General features: G+C 50.9%; 1 protein-coding gene across 1 annotated transcript in view; it reads left to right on the top strand.

The window, feature by feature from the left end:
• Positions 1-15,903, top strand: part of RHPN1 (rhophilin Rho GTPase binding protein 1) — a gene marked incomplete at both ends in the record, with an annotated part of 23,376 nt that overhangs the window by 766 nt on the left and 6,707 nt on the right. The window contains 8 exons of the mRNA XM_018575186.1: positions 2,392-2,540; positions 4,461-4,536; positions 5,375-5,452; positions 6,522-6,646; positions 7,751-7,917; positions 8,960-9,147; positions 11,106-11,262; positions 14,781-14,900. Of these exons, the coding sequence (XP_018430688.1) occupies positions 2,392-2,540; positions 4,461-4,536; positions 5,375-5,452; positions 6,522-6,646; positions 7,751-7,917; positions 8,960-9,147; positions 11,106-11,262; positions 14,781-14,900 (1,060 nt within the window). The remainder of the gene's footprint in view (positions 1-2,391; positions 2,541-4,460; positions 4,537-5,374; positions 5,453-6,521; positions 6,647-7,750; positions 7,918-8,959; positions 9,148-11,105; positions 11,263-14,780; positions 14,901-15,903) is intronic.

Raw genomic sequence — 15,903 nt, forward strand, 5'->3', positions numbered from 1 at the left:
GCAGCAAGGGTCTCCACCATGATAAATGTGGCCTTTCACTTGGCAGATCGCCGCCATAAACAGTCCTCCTGATCCTTACCTTCTGACTCCCTCCGATTGCAGGAAATCCACTCGGCGTACTACAATTTCACCCCCATTCAGGTTCTACTTTTGTTTTTTAAACTTTTGAAAGAACTTTGCACTACTTAAAGTGTATCTAAACCAATGTGAACCATTGATGGAAAGGGGAAGGTTTGAAGCCCCCGTCCAGATTTAGTTATGCCACACGGGGATCAAAACACTCTTCAATCCCTGCAGAAATCAAAATTTTACAGCAAGTTCTACCCACTAAAGGATCCTCATCCTCCCCCTAGCGCAGCACTGTCAGTTCTCGCACAAAGCAGCCATTCAAAATATGCTGCCCAGCGCCCAGTGTCAGCTTGAGGTCGAGTGGGATGGGGTTATGGCCGGGAGGAAGCTCCATCCATAAGTGCATTGCTTACAGCTCCCTCACATGTCCTGTAGAGGTGCCTGGACCGGAGTGACGTCACATTCTGGCTCCCGCCACCTCCGCAGGGCGCACAAGGGAGCTCTACCAACAATGCACATATGGATGGAGCTCCGTCACAGCACAGCAGCTCACACTGGACCCCAGGCTGAGGATCCACTTCTCGTAAGATGGGGAGACTGGGGGGATTTTAAAAAAACAAAAATAATAATTTGGGAGTGCATATGTGTGTGCATGTATGTCAGTGTTTTTGAGTGCCCGTTCACACTAGTACAGTGCATTATTCACACATAATGCACTGTACCACTCTATCGCACCTACCATGAGTTCTGGTGTGAGAGGTGCATTGCATTGCCATTCATTTGAATGGCACCCCAAATGCATCTCCCACCCACGGTTCTATTGCCCCCATGGGAATGTGCGGTACAGCAATGCCGTGCGTTCCATTGCAGTGCAACTTGGGTCACAACCTAATGACCAAGGACAAACGTGGGTCCTGAGGTTACACAGGTTGAGGACAACTGATCTAAGTTGAAGACAATTTTAGGGCTGCAGCTAACGATTATTTTCATAATCGAATTTCTTGTTCATCAATGGACCGGACGGTGATAGTTCGGCATCAGACGTCTATGAGGAGACTCATTTGTGGCTCTTGTGTTTATAATGTGTATATAGTGCAGTGGTTCTCAATCTGTGTAACCTCAGCACCCACATTTGCCCTTAGTCATTAAGTCACGACCCAAGTCGCACTGCCATGGAACGCACAGCATTTGGGTACCGCGCGTTCCGTTGCAGGAGTACAAACTGGAGGTGGGTTTGGGGTACCATTGAAATGAATGGCAGCACAACACACCTCCCACATAAGAAGTCCTGGAGGCGAGTATGGGAGGAGTTGACGAGGGAGCTGGAAAGCAGGAGTTCTTGGGATGAGCGGAGGGGACGGTTAGGGTGATACTTTGTGACGATCGGCAGAGGGGGGTTGCGGACACTGAGTGGTTGGTCAGGTGGATAAGTCTGGCAGCTGCATTCATGATACAGAGGCTTAGTCATTAAGTCGCGACCCAAGTCCCACTGCCATGGAACGCACAGCATTTGGGTACCGCGCGTTCCGTTGAAGGAGTACAAACTGTAGGTGGGAGGTGCGTTTGGGGTACCATTGAAAGGAATGGCAACACAACACACCTCCCACATAAGAATGCATGGTAGGTGTGATTGCGTGGTACAGTTTAACGCACTGTACTAGTGTGAACAAGGCCCTCAAAAACACTGACAGACGCACAACCCCAGACACAATCTCACACACTCAGACATTCTCACACACACTTCAAAAAATGTTTTGTTTTTTTATTTTAAGATCCTCCCAGTCTCCCTACCTGACGAGAAGTGGAGTGGATCCTCAGCCTGGGGTCCAGGGTGGGCTGCTGTGCTGTGACGGAGCTCCATCCATATATGCATTGTTGGTAGAGCTCCCTTGCATGCCCTATAGAGGTTACAGGAGCCAGAATGTGATGTCACTCCGGTTCAGGAACCTCTATAGGACACATGAGGGAGCTGCAAGCAATGCACTTATGTATGGATGGAGCTCCTTGGCAGCCATATCCCCACCTCAAGCTGACACTCGGCGCCGGGCAGCATATTTTGAATGGCTGCTTGGAGCGAGAACTGATAGTGCAATGCTAGGGGGAGGCTGAGGAGCCTCTCACCTAGAAAAGTGAAAGGCACACGGCGACCCACCAGTTGAGAAGCAAGGATATAGTGGTTTTTCTCTATGTGTACATCTTGAAAGCCCCATCGTTCCACTGCACTAAGATTTCTTGTTATGCCGAGGGTGCGGCGCACTACATTTAGGACCCGGGGTAAATCCTATGCAGGTTCCGTCTTCGTGGTTGATGTGGATATCACAGTCTGTATTGTGTCATTACAGGGCGACCACCAACCACAAAGTGAAGGAGACGGTGGCCCTGGAGCTCAGCTACGTCAACTCCAACCTACAGCTTTTGAAAGAAGAACTGGAGGAGTTGAACAGCTCGGTGGACATCTACCAAAACGAGAGGTACCATCAGTGTGCGTCTTCCCAACTTTCATTGTATGAAGCCCCCATGCCCCGGGTCTACTACATGTATGGACCAGGGGAGGATATATTAATATGGAATCCAGTCTGTCCAATCCGAGAGCCAGCAGGATCTTTTATATGAGGCCTCCATGCCCCGGGTCTACTACATGTATGGACCAGGGGAGGATATATTAATATGGAATTCAGAAGCCAGCAGGATCTTTTATTATGATTATTATTATTATTATACAGGATTTATATACGCCAACAGTTTGCGCAGCGCTGTACAATATAAGGAAGACATTACAATACAATTCAAGACAAGATGGTAAGGAAGGCCCTGCCCCTGAGGGCTTACAATCTAAAAGGGGAGGGGCCAGTGATATATGAGGAGGGAGCTGTGTGGGGGATGAATTGTATGAGAATGTGATGGTTGAGCGGTTAGGTTGAGGTGGGATCGGCTTCCCTGAAGAGATGAGTCTTAAGAGGGGATGGAAGCCAGTGCAGGGATCGGCAGAGGGGGGTTGCAGACACTGAGTGGTTGGTGATTTGCATTAGAAGTTGCAGCTGGTCAGATAGAGCCCGCCTCATTTTCTGGCTAGAGGACATCCAGCATCATCTAGGGCTTATCCCCAGTCTGACTGTCCCTGGTCCTACCCCTTTCATTTATTGGATTTCATTATTGTAGTCATGGAGGCTCAGCATCACATGTGGGCATTACCGAGGGCAGTCTGTGTTCAAGCCTGCCTAGGAATGCCCACTCCTCCAGACTGACACTCACCCATCAAGGCATTTTAATATTTGCATAACTCCTCCCAAGAGACGGCCCACTGCTTGCATCATGGCTGCGGGTTCTTGTGAGGAGTACTGAGGTACGGTGCTGTGATGGTTTCAGGAAACAATGTAGGGGCCCCCCTGCCGGCCCCTAGAGAAGTACAGGGATCCGGTGATGACATCACTGAGTCTTTTAATAATGTATGAAAAGAAAACGGAAAGGTTTGATGTAAAAATGTCGTTATCATGTTGATGGGGGGAGACTGCAACCAGGAAAAGTGAAATATAAGCAGATTAAACCTCAGCTTTAAATCCTCTTTGTGATTATACGGAAAGTGAGGGAAATCTCCCCAAAAGGGTACAAACCACAATAAAGAGGTTCTTATTCTACCCTCAGGATTGGCACGAGGGATTCGGCTTTAAACACTTGATCCTTGTTAATATTTGTGGCTGCGACGAATGCCCAATGACGTGTAAATCTGTAGGATGCCTTGTCCAGATCTCACCTTGTACGGCCGGCGTTCCAAAAGTCCAGCCTGGTGATGTGATTGGATCAGGCTGTCCAGGGGCGTAACTAGAAATCACAGGGCCCCATAGCAACATTTTGTATGGGGTCCTATGATTTCTAGTTATGACCCTTGCGGAGCCCACCTGAGAGTGACCCTGCAATGCCCACTATAGACTGTCTATGGTGGGCTCTGCAGGGTCTCAGGTGGGCTGGGCACACCTCTTACCTGTCATCCCCGATCCGCTGTCAGCTTTCTCCACTGCTGGGCCCCGCCTCCTCTGTCACCGGCGGGCCCCCCCCTCCTCCTCTGCAGCTGCTGGCTGTCACTGGCGGCTGTGAGGAGGAACTGACAGATTGTCGGTGATCTGGACAGCGGCGCGTTGCTTCTCACAGCCGCCAGTGACAGCCAGCAGCCTGTGATGCCATAGGGACCCTTACGGCATCAGGGGGACCCCTTTGTTCCTCGTCCTGGCCGGGCCCCCCCCTGTCCCCCGGGCCCAATAGCAGCCGCCTGGGTCGCTATGACAATAGTTCTGCCACTGAGGCTGTCCAGCCAGCTAATTGGATGGGTTGTATTGTTCAGTCTCACCTCAGTTCTTCTAAATGCGTTTCCTGACATGTGATTCTGTGGTTGGCAGTGAAGTGATCAGCGTTCCCATGATTCCGCTGGGCTTGAAAGAGACGAAAGATCTGGACCTGACTGATCCGCTGAAGGTGAGCGATGCTTCTCTGCTCCTATGGGGTAATAAAACCAAATGTGATCATATAAAGAAGGTTATATACCTGGAATACCCAGAATCCACCTCTCTCTATCTGCAGTGCTCTCAGACCTCTCATACAATGTACAGCTAGGCCTCATGGTTACTTGGCGATGGTTCTCCTGACCCATAGACATTACACAGCAGGCTGCCATTCTGATAAAGTATGACTTCACGTTTATTAACCAATTCCCGTCCGCCGAACGCTGAAAGACGGCCGGACGGGAGTCTCCTGGATGCGGGTGGGCCAGGGGGCGCGCTCGAGCAGGAAACCGCCAGGATTTTAAATGACCAGCGATGGCCGTTCACATACAAGCGGTGCAGTGTCTGTAAAGACGCCCGATCGCTTGTATGATGCAAGCCAGGATGACCCCTCCCCCTTCTTACCTCTTCTCGCCGTCCCTGCCGCCGCCGTCCCCGCGATCCCGGGCGTCATCCATCCCGAGCGATGTGGCGGCTCTGTGCACTGAGAACGGAGGGAGATCAGTACGACTATGATAGTTTTTTGCGATTTCGAGGGCGCGCGCAATTTTAAGGCTTGACATGTTTGGTGTCTATTTACCCGACGTGACCCCGTCTTTTATATTTTACCAAAAAATTTGGTAAAAATAAATGTTTCATAAAATAATAAAGGGAAAACCGTTTAAAAAAAAAAATATTGGGTACTTTTTTGTGTTATAGTAAAAATGTATTGATCTGCGTGTTGTGAATGAAATGATTGATTTCTGGTATTTGAGACGCAGGCATGGGTCATGTGATGAGGCTGCTGAGCTCTGGTGTGTTTCCTCCTCTAGGAAATCATTGCGGAACATTACGGGGAAGATGGTTCTCTGTATGAGAAGGAGATCCGTGAGTTCATGGACCTGAGACAGGTCAGTGTCTTCTATATCAATGGGCACATCACATATTATTGACAGCTCTGTGTCCCCCGGACGAAGCAATACTAAAATGGCGGGCAGGCTAAAGTGGCACCATAGTAACCAACCCTTGAGTCCAGCTATTTATCCATTCAGATATTAATAAAGCCAAATTCCAGGTATATATAGAAGCTCCGTATTCATTATCATCAGATGTATTTTTAAATGCAAGCAGTCTAAATACCTGGATGTGACCTTGTATCAGCCTCTTGCAGTCCCTGTACAGCAGAGCTCAGACTAGGACAGGGTGCAGCAGGACAAGAAGCCAATCGGTTGTGCTGCAGTGTTCATGTCTTAACAAAGTAACATGCTGATAGGAGGAGAGATCAGAATGACAAGAGATGAGCTCTTAAGTGAGCTGCGTCTTCTTTCCAGTCACAGGCAGGGGGAGGGGCAAGACCCATAAGTGTTATTTGAAGGGACTGTCGTATGAGATCATGGAGGCTGCCGTTATGTGAAGGGACTGTCGTATGAGATCATGGAGGCTGCCGTTATGTGAAGGGACTGTCGTATGAGATCATGGAGGCTGCCGTTATGTGAAGGGAATGCCGTATGAGATCATGGAGGCTGCCGTTATGTGAATGGAATGCCGTATGAGATCATGGAGGCTGCCGTTATGTGAAGGGACTGTCGTATGAGATCATAGAGGCTGCAGTTATGTGAAGGGACTGTCGTATGAGATCATAGAGGCTGACATTTCTGAACTCTTAAACTCTGAAGAAAACTCTGATGGCGTTGGGTCAATTATATCCATATATTTTATTTAGTTTTATGAGATTTTATCACTTTTCTATGTATGTGCTGCAGATGTTTGTTTAACAAAAAATACTTCCGGCACGACGAAGGATTCCCAGAGCATTGTAGATTATATAAGGAGGCCGCACTGGAGCGCTACTTGTAGGCCGACCCTCTCTGATTGAAACCTCAGCCGGACAAACTATTCAATGTTAAATATTATTGTGCTGCCTGTTTGAGTTACTGGTCTGAAGTATAACCAGATGCGGGTGGTCTCTTCCCTCCTCAGGCCATGAGGACCCCCAGTCGCAGTGAGGCCGGCATTGAGCTCCTAATGGAGTATTACAACCAGCTGTACTTCCTGGACAACCGCTTCCTACCACCCAGCCGGACGCTGGGTGTCTTCTTCCATTGGTTAGTAAATGCTTTTCTGCTGTCTGTGGTCACTTTCCTGACGTGGTCACTTTCCTGACGTGGTCACTTTCCTGACGTGGTCACTTTCCTGACGTGGTCACTTTCCTGACGTGGTCATGTACCACCATAAAGTGACCGGTACTTTCACCTGTGCTCTGCCCCTATATCTCCCTCCTAAAATCCCACCGCCTCCCTCTCCGGTACTTTCCCCTGTGCTTTGGTAATATTGCTCCCTGCTCCTCCAGTGCTTCCCCCTGTGCACTGCTGCATCACCTCCCTCTTTTTCTCTCAGTGCTTCCTCCTAAACACCTCCCTCCTGCTTTTGTGGTGCTTTTCCCTGTGCGCTGCCTTTTAACCTCCTGTTACCTTTTGTGCTTCCCCCTATGTACTACCTAAATATCTCCCTCCTACTCCCCCATTGCTTTCCCTATGCATTGCCCAAATAGCTCCCTCCTGATTGCCGGTACTTTCCCCTATGCACTGCCTCATCGCCTTCCTCCTACTCCCCCAATACTTTCCCCTGTGCGCTGCCTCATCACCTCCCTCCTCCTCCCCTAATACTTTCCCCTGTGCACTGCCTCATCGCCTTCCTCCTACTCCCCCCAATACTTTCCCCTATGCTCTGCCTCATCACCTCCCTTCTACTCCCCAATACTTTCCCCTATGCGCTGCCTCATCACCTCCCTCCTCCTCCCCTAATACTTTCCCCTATGCTCTGCCTCATCACCACCCTCCGGGTCCACTGATGCTTCCTCCTGTGTGCTCTTAAAACATCTCCTTCCAGCTCCCCCTGTGCTTTCCCCTGTGCTGCCCCCTTACCTGCCTCCTCCCCCAGTGCTTCCACATGTAACACATGTTAGACTGACAGCGTTGTTGGATGCCATAGGACCTGGTTGGCTCACAGAATGGAGATGTCCCCTCTGTCTTCTCTCTTGTTTGGTCTGCAGAGGGCGTTGGGAAGTTATGTAAAGATAGATTTGGGGTAATTCCAGTAGCTGTTTTTATAAAATGTAAAAATGTTTATTTATTGATCTTCTAGCCGGACCACATGGTCAGCATGTACAGTATGTTCAGAGCATTAATAATGACGATATACCCGCACAGGTACGACTCTCTCACAGGGGTTCCTTCCTGCCAGCGGGCCCTGGCATTTGAGAAGGGAAGCGTGCTGTTCAATATGGGAGCGCTGTACACCCAGATCGGGGCCCGGCAGGATCGCCTGTCAGTAGACGGAGTGGACACGGCTATTGACGCTTTTCAGAAAGCTGCCGGTGAGCGTTTCATCTGCTTCTTCTCTGCTCTCTGAGGCTTCATTCTAATTCCTCTCCCCAATCTGTCTCTTCCCAATAAAGATCTGATCTGTGCAATCAGCTACTCAGATCTATGAATGGCAGCAGAGTTTCGGGAACTTCTCCTTCCCTCTCTGTATACTCAAATGACCATACACATGCAGATGTCTCCCAAGAATGACTGGGAGGCATGGATGACTTGCAGATGGATGGATGGATGGATGGAGGGAGCTTCTGGATTCCAGTTTCTGTGGCGCATATTAGAATGTCCTGAGAGACGTGCAGTGACTGTGGTTAGGCAGCTCCTACTCACAATGCGGCCTCTAGGAGGAGCCTCTGGTGTAGATCAATGGATATCTAGAAGATACAGAGTGCCGCACCAAAAGAATCCAAAATACAACTATTTCTACATATGAAACAGAAGAGGCAAAGCAACACGTATTGTGGCTTCCAAGGAACCCGCTGCGTGAGGGCTCACAGGGCGCTGGGCGAGGGCTCACGGGGCGCGGGCTCAGGTGATGCTCCCCAGGAGAACACACAAAAGAAGCCTTGATCCCCGACAGCTCAGGAAAGGAACGAGCCGGGTGCTTACCGGTGGCAGGATATCCTCACTTCAATATGAGCTGATACAAACAGAAGAAAAGCCACCGGATTCCGCTGGAATAGTTTATTGAAGCTTTGTACCCCATTACCGGTGTCCCACCCAAGGTCCACACATGCTGATGTGTTTCACCCAATCACTCTACAACGAAGCCTGTGATTGGGTGAAGCGCGTCAGCATGTGTGGACCTTGGGTGGGACACCGGTAATGGGGTACAAAGCTTCAATAAACTATTCCAGCGGAATCCGGTGTGCGGACAACTTTTCTCCATCAGATCTCCACTCGTATGCTGAGCGTTAGAAGCTCTTTGTTTGTTAGTCACCCCCCCCTCTCGCCAGTCATCTTCTAAAGTGGCCACTCCCATCGGCAGGCTGATTTTTACCCCGGGTGGTTATTTTTAAACCTCTCGTCTTCTCCCTGCAGGATGCTTCAATTACTTGAAAGAAAACTTCTCGAACGCCCCGAGCCTGGACATGAGCGCGGCCTCTCTGAACATGCTGGTGCGGTTAATGGTGGCCCAGGTCCAGGAGTGCATCTTCGAGAAGTTCAGCCTGGAGGTCAATCCAAACTCGTTTCTCTCGCAGGTCCAGATGGCGCAGGAAGTGGCCAGGGTGAGTAGCCACCACCACCACCACCGTTCATTTCCTTATTTCTGTTTTACGGTAACTTTGCTCACATTGGCCCAGGAGGACCGCAATGTTCCTTGGAGAATTTGATTGAAGCCCCTCAGCCACCTATAAAGTATAATGCAGTGACTTCGAGGACATCCCCTCCTCGCCGCTGGCTAATGCATGCAAATGAGGTTTAGTTTGAGAGCGTTCTCCTCATGCCATTTCCAGGGTGGTGACGCATTCCCATCCTCAGCCCTGGACCCAGCATGAGGCCAACAGTCCCTCAAATCAACTTCCTTTACATAACCATGTTCGGGACTGGGAACCCATTGGGACATTTATGCAATCCATGTTCATGGCTGTGATTGAAGCTTCTGAAATCTGTGAAGAGGACCACCCTAGGTATCGCTCACATGTGATGCTGAGACTCCATGATTGAAAAAAAAACCCTGAGATCCATTGAATGAAAGGGGCGGGGCCAGGGACAGTCAGGTTGAGAGCTAGGAAAGGCTAGATCAGGGGTCAGCAACCTTAAACACTCAAAGAGCCAGAAAAGAAAACACCGGGAGCCACAAAACCCTTTTGACATCTAAAATGGAATATGCTGGATGTCCTCCAGGTAGGAAATGAGTTGCTGACTTGCTGCAGCTTCTAATGTACATTGTGAAAAGACTGAAGGGAACGCCGGAGTTCTGCTTTAAGGATTGTCCCTTTTATAGAGAATGTTCCTGCTAAAACATGCATTTAGATGCCTTTAGAGCCTCCAATCAGATCCTGGACACACAGAATATTTTCTCCAAAGGCAACTTATCTAAATGCGGGTACACACCTCAGCATGCAGCTCTTTATGCGGATATGAAATCATCTTAGATTCAGTAGGTAAATAAACATATTTTTCTTTTACTTACAATTATTTTTCTCTACTTCCTGGTCCAGTTTGGCACAGATGATGTCATTGTGCCCAAGCGTTGCATCTTGGGAAGGTGACATCAGCAGTGCATTGCTGGGAAATCTCATCTGTAATCTCATGAGATCTCAGGGAAAGGCATTTTCCTCCCCTGAGATGATGTGCATGGTCACATGTCCTGGTCACATGTGCCAGAAATCCAGGAAGTAAAGGGGATTTATTAACCTGAACTTAGTAAAAATGGCCGCCGTTAGAAGAATAGGGAGGAAAAGAAAAATAAGGTAGGCAAAGAATTAAAAGCCGGCATTGGGTGACGAACACAACCGCAGCCATCTTCCGTACTCTGACACGTGGTCGTGGCTTCCTCTAGTCGAGATTACGGTCTGATCACAGTTTGATTCGGTTCGCGACCAGAATCGTGGAACCAATTAAGTTCGTGAACCGAGGTACCAATGTATGTGATTGTAGATTGTGATTACTAAACATTTAGGAGACCCGGTTACCTTGACCATTAAAGCCCACCTCCCACTTATACCACCCTGCACTCCCTTGCCGCTTGGTTTCATTTTTAAAGTGACACCGTTACCTTGCCTGTTCAGGGTAAAGCTGCTCATGGACCATTCCATTCTCACCTCTTCAGCACCTCCCGGTCTCACTTTATGTGGCCACTAGTGCAAAATATCCAGTGATGATAGGTGCAGGTGTGACCTCCTTCCAATCACCAGGCCTGAGTACTGTCACATGACAGGGAGGACATGGCTTCCCTCTAAATTCGGACACCAGATTTTTGTTGGGCCTGCTGCAAGAGAAGAAGCAGCAATGGGTGAGCCTTGGAGAGCTAAGTATAAAGTGGTTTGGGGGGGTTAGACACTAAGGCTGCCTTAAATGAAGAAGGTGACAGGTTCTCTTTAGAGTCCCATCTCTGCAGAACAAGGCTTAGTCCAGAATCAGTGATGAACCCAGACTCAGGGCCAGTGTTGTAGTACTAAAGGTTGTCTTGTGTGAAAGAGTTCATACATGTCAGATGTGAATCCTGTATCTGTTCCCGCAGGTTGAAGACGTTTACTCGCTGGTATACCGGACCATGATGCACCCTCCTGTGAAAGACTACGTCCCTTTCTCATGGACCACCATGGTGCGCGTTAAAGCCGAACATTTCAAAGCACTTTCCCACTACTACGCGGCCAACGCCCTCTGCGACTTCACCAGTGAGTACACATGGTTCTTCTGCTTCTTCGTGGTCACCAGACCAGGAGGGCGGCCCCAAAGTCTCTGGGATATGAAAGGTTTCGGAGTCGGGAGAGAAGAACCTTCTTCTGACCATAGTGACCGATCAAATTCTTTGTTTCTGAATTGTGATTGGTCACTGTGGTCACAGTTCTCTCCCTTTTTGTAGAGGGTTTTGTTTTCTCGTATATAGTTGTTTTCACAGCAGTTCCGCAGATTGACTATTGCTATGGAATATATCAGATGACATTTATCTGCCACTGCCGTGTACATCCCTGCCGGATAAAGCAATCTGAGCCACGTTTTGTGTCAGAAGCAGTATACAGATATACACTATATAGACAAAAGTATGTGCACCCTCCTCCAAATGATTGAATTCGGGTGCCTCCAGTGAAGGGTATTGTAATACTACATCATGCAAACACATTGTAGACGATGGTGCTCTTCCAGCCTTGTGGTAACAGTTTGGTGAAGACCCTTTTCTGCTCCATCATGACTGTCCCCTGTGTACAAAGCCACCACTGCACACAGAGCCCTGGCATTGCTTTGTCCCCAGGACTTAGCAGTGCAAGAGCTATATAGGCCGGTCACATCACCCGGCAGTGAAAGGGTTATATAGGCCGGTCCTGTTACCCGGCAGTGAAAGGGTTATTATATAGGCCGGTCCCGGCAGTGGAAGGGTTATGTAGGCCGGTCCCGGCAGTGGAAGGGTTATATAGGCCGGTCCCGGCAGTGGAAGGGTTATGTAGGCCGGTCCCGGCAGTGGAAGGGTTATATAGGCCGGTTCCGGCAGTGGAAGGGTTATATAGGCCGGTCCCGGCAGTGGAAGGGTTATATAGGCCGGTCCCGGCAGTGGAAGGGTTATATAGGCCGGTCCCGGCAGTGGAAGGGTTATATAGGCCGGTCCCGGCAGTGGAAGGGTTATATAGGCCGGTCCCGGCAGTGGAAGGGTTATATAGGCCGGTCCCGGCAGTGGAAGGGTTATATAGGCCGGTCCCGGCAGTGGAAGGGTTATGTAGGCCGGTCCCGGCAGTGGAAGGGTTATATAGGCCGGTCCCGGCAGTGGAAGGGTTATATAGGCCGGTCCCGGCAGTGGAAGGGTTATATAGGCCGGTCCCGGCAGTGGAAGGGTTATATAGGCCGGTCCCGGCAGTGGAAGGGTTATATAGGCCGGTCCCGGCAGTGGAAGGGTTATGTAGGCCGGTCCCGGCAGTGGAAGGGTTATGTAGGCCGGTCCCGGCAGTGGAAGGGTTATGTAGGCCGGTCCCGGCAGTGGAAGGGTTATGTAGGCCGGTCCCGGCAGTGGAAGGGTTATGTAGGCCGGTCCCGGCAGTGGAAGGGTTATGTAGGCCGGTCCCGGCAGTGGAAGGGTTATGTAGGCCGGTCCCGGCAGTGGAAGGGTTATGTAGGCCGGTCCCGGCAGTGGAAGGGTTATGTAGGCCGGTCCCGGCAGTGGAAGGGTTATGTAGGCCGGTCCCGGCAGTGGAAGGGTTATGTAGGCCGGTCCCGGCAGTGGAAGGGTTATGTAGGCCGGTCCCGGCAGTGGAAGGGTTATGTAGGCCGGTCCCGGCAGTGGAAGGGTTATGTAGGCCGGTCCCGGCAGTGGAAGGGTTATGTAGGCCGGTCCCGGCAGTGGAAGGGTTATGTAGGCCGGTCCCGGCAGTGGAAGGGTTATGTAGGCCGGTCCCGGCAGTGGAAGGTTATATAGGCCGGTTCCGGCAGTGGAAGGGTTATGTAGGCCGGTCCCGGCAGTGAAATGGTTATATATGCCGGTCCTGGCAGTGGAAGGGTTATATAGGCCGGTCCCGGCAGTGGAAGGGTTATATAGGCCGGTCCCGGCAGTGGAAGGGTTATATAGGCCGGGCCCGGCAGGGGAAGGGTTATATAGGCCGGTCCCGGCAGTGGAAGGGTTATGTAGGCTGGTCCCGGCAGTGGAAGGGTTATGTAGGGCGGTCCCGGCAGTGAAAGGGTTATGTAGGCCGGTTCCGGCAGTGGAAGGGTTATATAGGCCGGTTCCGGCAGTGGAAGGGTTATATAGGCCGGGCCCGGCGGGAGGATATATAGGCCGGTCCCGGCAGTGGAAGGGTTATATAGGCCGGTCCCGGCAGTGGAAGGGTTACAGAGGTTCCGGCGGATCGGGGAGAAGAACGTTCCTGTAGATATTCTCCTCGTGTCGCTCTGCAGATCCGTTATGGTGACCCGGGGAAATCCCGATCAATAATCCCCGTTCCTGATCTGAGCTCCGCCCGCCCCGAATCCCAGATTATCCGCCACAATCTCCTCATCTACATTCCAGCCTCAGAGTCTTCTTATATAATTGTCCACATCTCACCGGGGATCTGACGGGCCCGTCTTGATATGCAATATTCTGAGGGGCCCCTCCTGCTCTGTGAGACTCTGAGGGACCCATGCTACTGTGTGAGGCTCTCAGGGGCCCGTCCTGCTGTGTGAGGTTCTGAGGGACCCGTCCTCCTGTGTGAGGCTCTGAGGGGCCCGTCCTGCTGTGTGAGGCTCTGAGGGACCCGTCCTGCTGTGTGAGGCTCTGAGGGGCCCGTCCTGCTGTGTGAGGCTCTGAGGTACCCATGCTGCTGTGTGATGTTCTGAGGGGCCCATCCTGCTGTGTGAGGCTCTGAGGGGCCACTCCTCCTGTGTGAGGTTCTGAGGGACCCGTCCTGCTGTGTGAGGTTCTGAGGGACCCGTCCTGCTGTGTGAGGCTCTGAGGGACCCGTCCTCCTGTGTGAGGCTCTGAGGGACCCGTCCTCCTGTGTGAGGCTCTGAGGGACCCGTCCTCCTGTGTGAGGCTCTGAGGGACCCATCCTCCTGTGTGAGGTTCTGAGGGACCCGTCCTGCTGTTTAAGGCTCTGAGGGGCCCGTCCTGCTGTTTAAGGCTCTGAGGGGCCCGTCCTGCTGTTTAAGGCTCTGAGGGGCCCATATCTGCTATATAAGTCTCTGGCCAGCATCAAGTGTGTGGAAATGCAGGCTGTGCGATAAGCACACACAGCATCTTGGGAAATGTAGTCTCTACATCAGGGGGTGCTTCTGTGATGTTTACTGCGCGCACCCCATGACTGGAGGATCGGGGGCCCCCTGGGCGAGAGGCAGAGGTTTCTCCAGATTTCTTTTTCCTTCAGTTCCTCTTGCAAATATCCTTTTGAGGGAAATGTGAATTCTAAGATAAAGGTTTAATACCCTACCACAGGCAACCTCAGCACTCCAGCTGTGGTGAAACTACAAATCCCATCATGCTCTTGCCTCCGGAACTCGTGCCTGTGGCTGTCAAGAGCCTTGCACTGCATCATGGGACTTGTAGTTCCACAACAGCTGGAATGCTGAGGTTGCCCACCCCGGTATAACACAACACGTGTTAATGTACCACAGTGCACCACAGAGGTGTGAAGGGGCCCTTAGAGACAGCGAGGCGCTGTGGGTGTGACTGAAGACGGTTCCATAGAACACTTTCTGCTCTGTGGTCCCTAAATTCTGATTTTGTCCTTTTCAGCCTCGGCCGGCCTGGAACTCATCGAACACGAGAAGGTTCTCCTGCAGTTCCACACCTCTCCACCGGAGGGCCCCTCCATCAGCTGCCTGCTGCAAGACCAAGAGGAGCGCAGAAAGCTAGGTGACCCAACCCCACTGTGTGTGTGTGTTATGTGTGTGTGTGTGTAAGATGTGTATAAATAGCACAACATCTGAGGGTGAAAGGGGCGGGGCCAGGGACAGGCTGTGGAGGGAAGTGCTTAGATGATGCTGGACGTCTTCCAGCCAGGAAATGAGGCTCTGTCTGACTTGCTGCAGCTTCCAATGCACATTGTGAGGAGCTCCCAGTGTGCAGAGACATCAGAGGAAGAGGGGAGGAGCCGCTACAACTGTGCAAGACTGAAGGGAAGGACGGAGGTCAGATAGAAGACTGAAGGGAAGGATGGAGGTCAGATAGAAGACTGAAGGGAAGGACGGAGGTCAGATAGAAGACTGAAGGGAAGGCTGGAAGTCTGATAGAAGACTGAAGGGGAGGATGGAGGTCAGATTTGTTGCATCAAGTCACATGTTTTGTACAGATCGCACTGGTTGTTGGATCGCCGTGTGAGTAATAATAGCAGAAGAAGTTGAGGATTGTACAATAGAGAGTAACACACACCGTGCCGATCACTTTCAATGACGCTCGCTGTAACTCCACATAGTGGGCCTGTTACTGGTCACACACCGCCATCTTCTGGCTGCTCTGAGAATTACAGTTCAAAAGTTTAAAGTGCTATTAAAGTCTCGTATTTTGTTGTTTTTTTTTTACATATATCTGCAGCTAGCCAGCAGCATGAAATATATATATATATGCAAAAACATGAAAACAAAATAAAAAAGTTACCAAATTGGTAAAAATGTACCTGTGTCTCCGCCGCTCGCTCCCAGCTGTAGAATCCAGCTTCCCGGGCGGCCGCGCAGCAGGATGTGTGTGGGGGCGCAGTAGAGATTGTCGGCAGAGAGAAGAGGAGAATCAGAGACCGGCTTCAGCAATGGAGGGAATGCTGAAAACAGCTGGAGGAAGAAGATGATCGGATCTGGAGGCATCATTTAAAGTCCTTACACCAGCATTGGGGGGGGGGGGGGGGGGGGCTGAGTGGAGAAAA

This window comes from Nanorana parkeri, unplaced genomic scaffold, assembly GCF_000935625.1.
Source record: "Nanorana parkeri isolate BGI_ZX_2015 unplaced genomic scaffold, ASM93562v1 scaffold3616, whole genome shotgun sequence".
NCBI lineage: Eukaryota > Metazoa > Chordata > Amphibia > Anura > Dicroglossidae > Nanorana > Nanorana parkeri.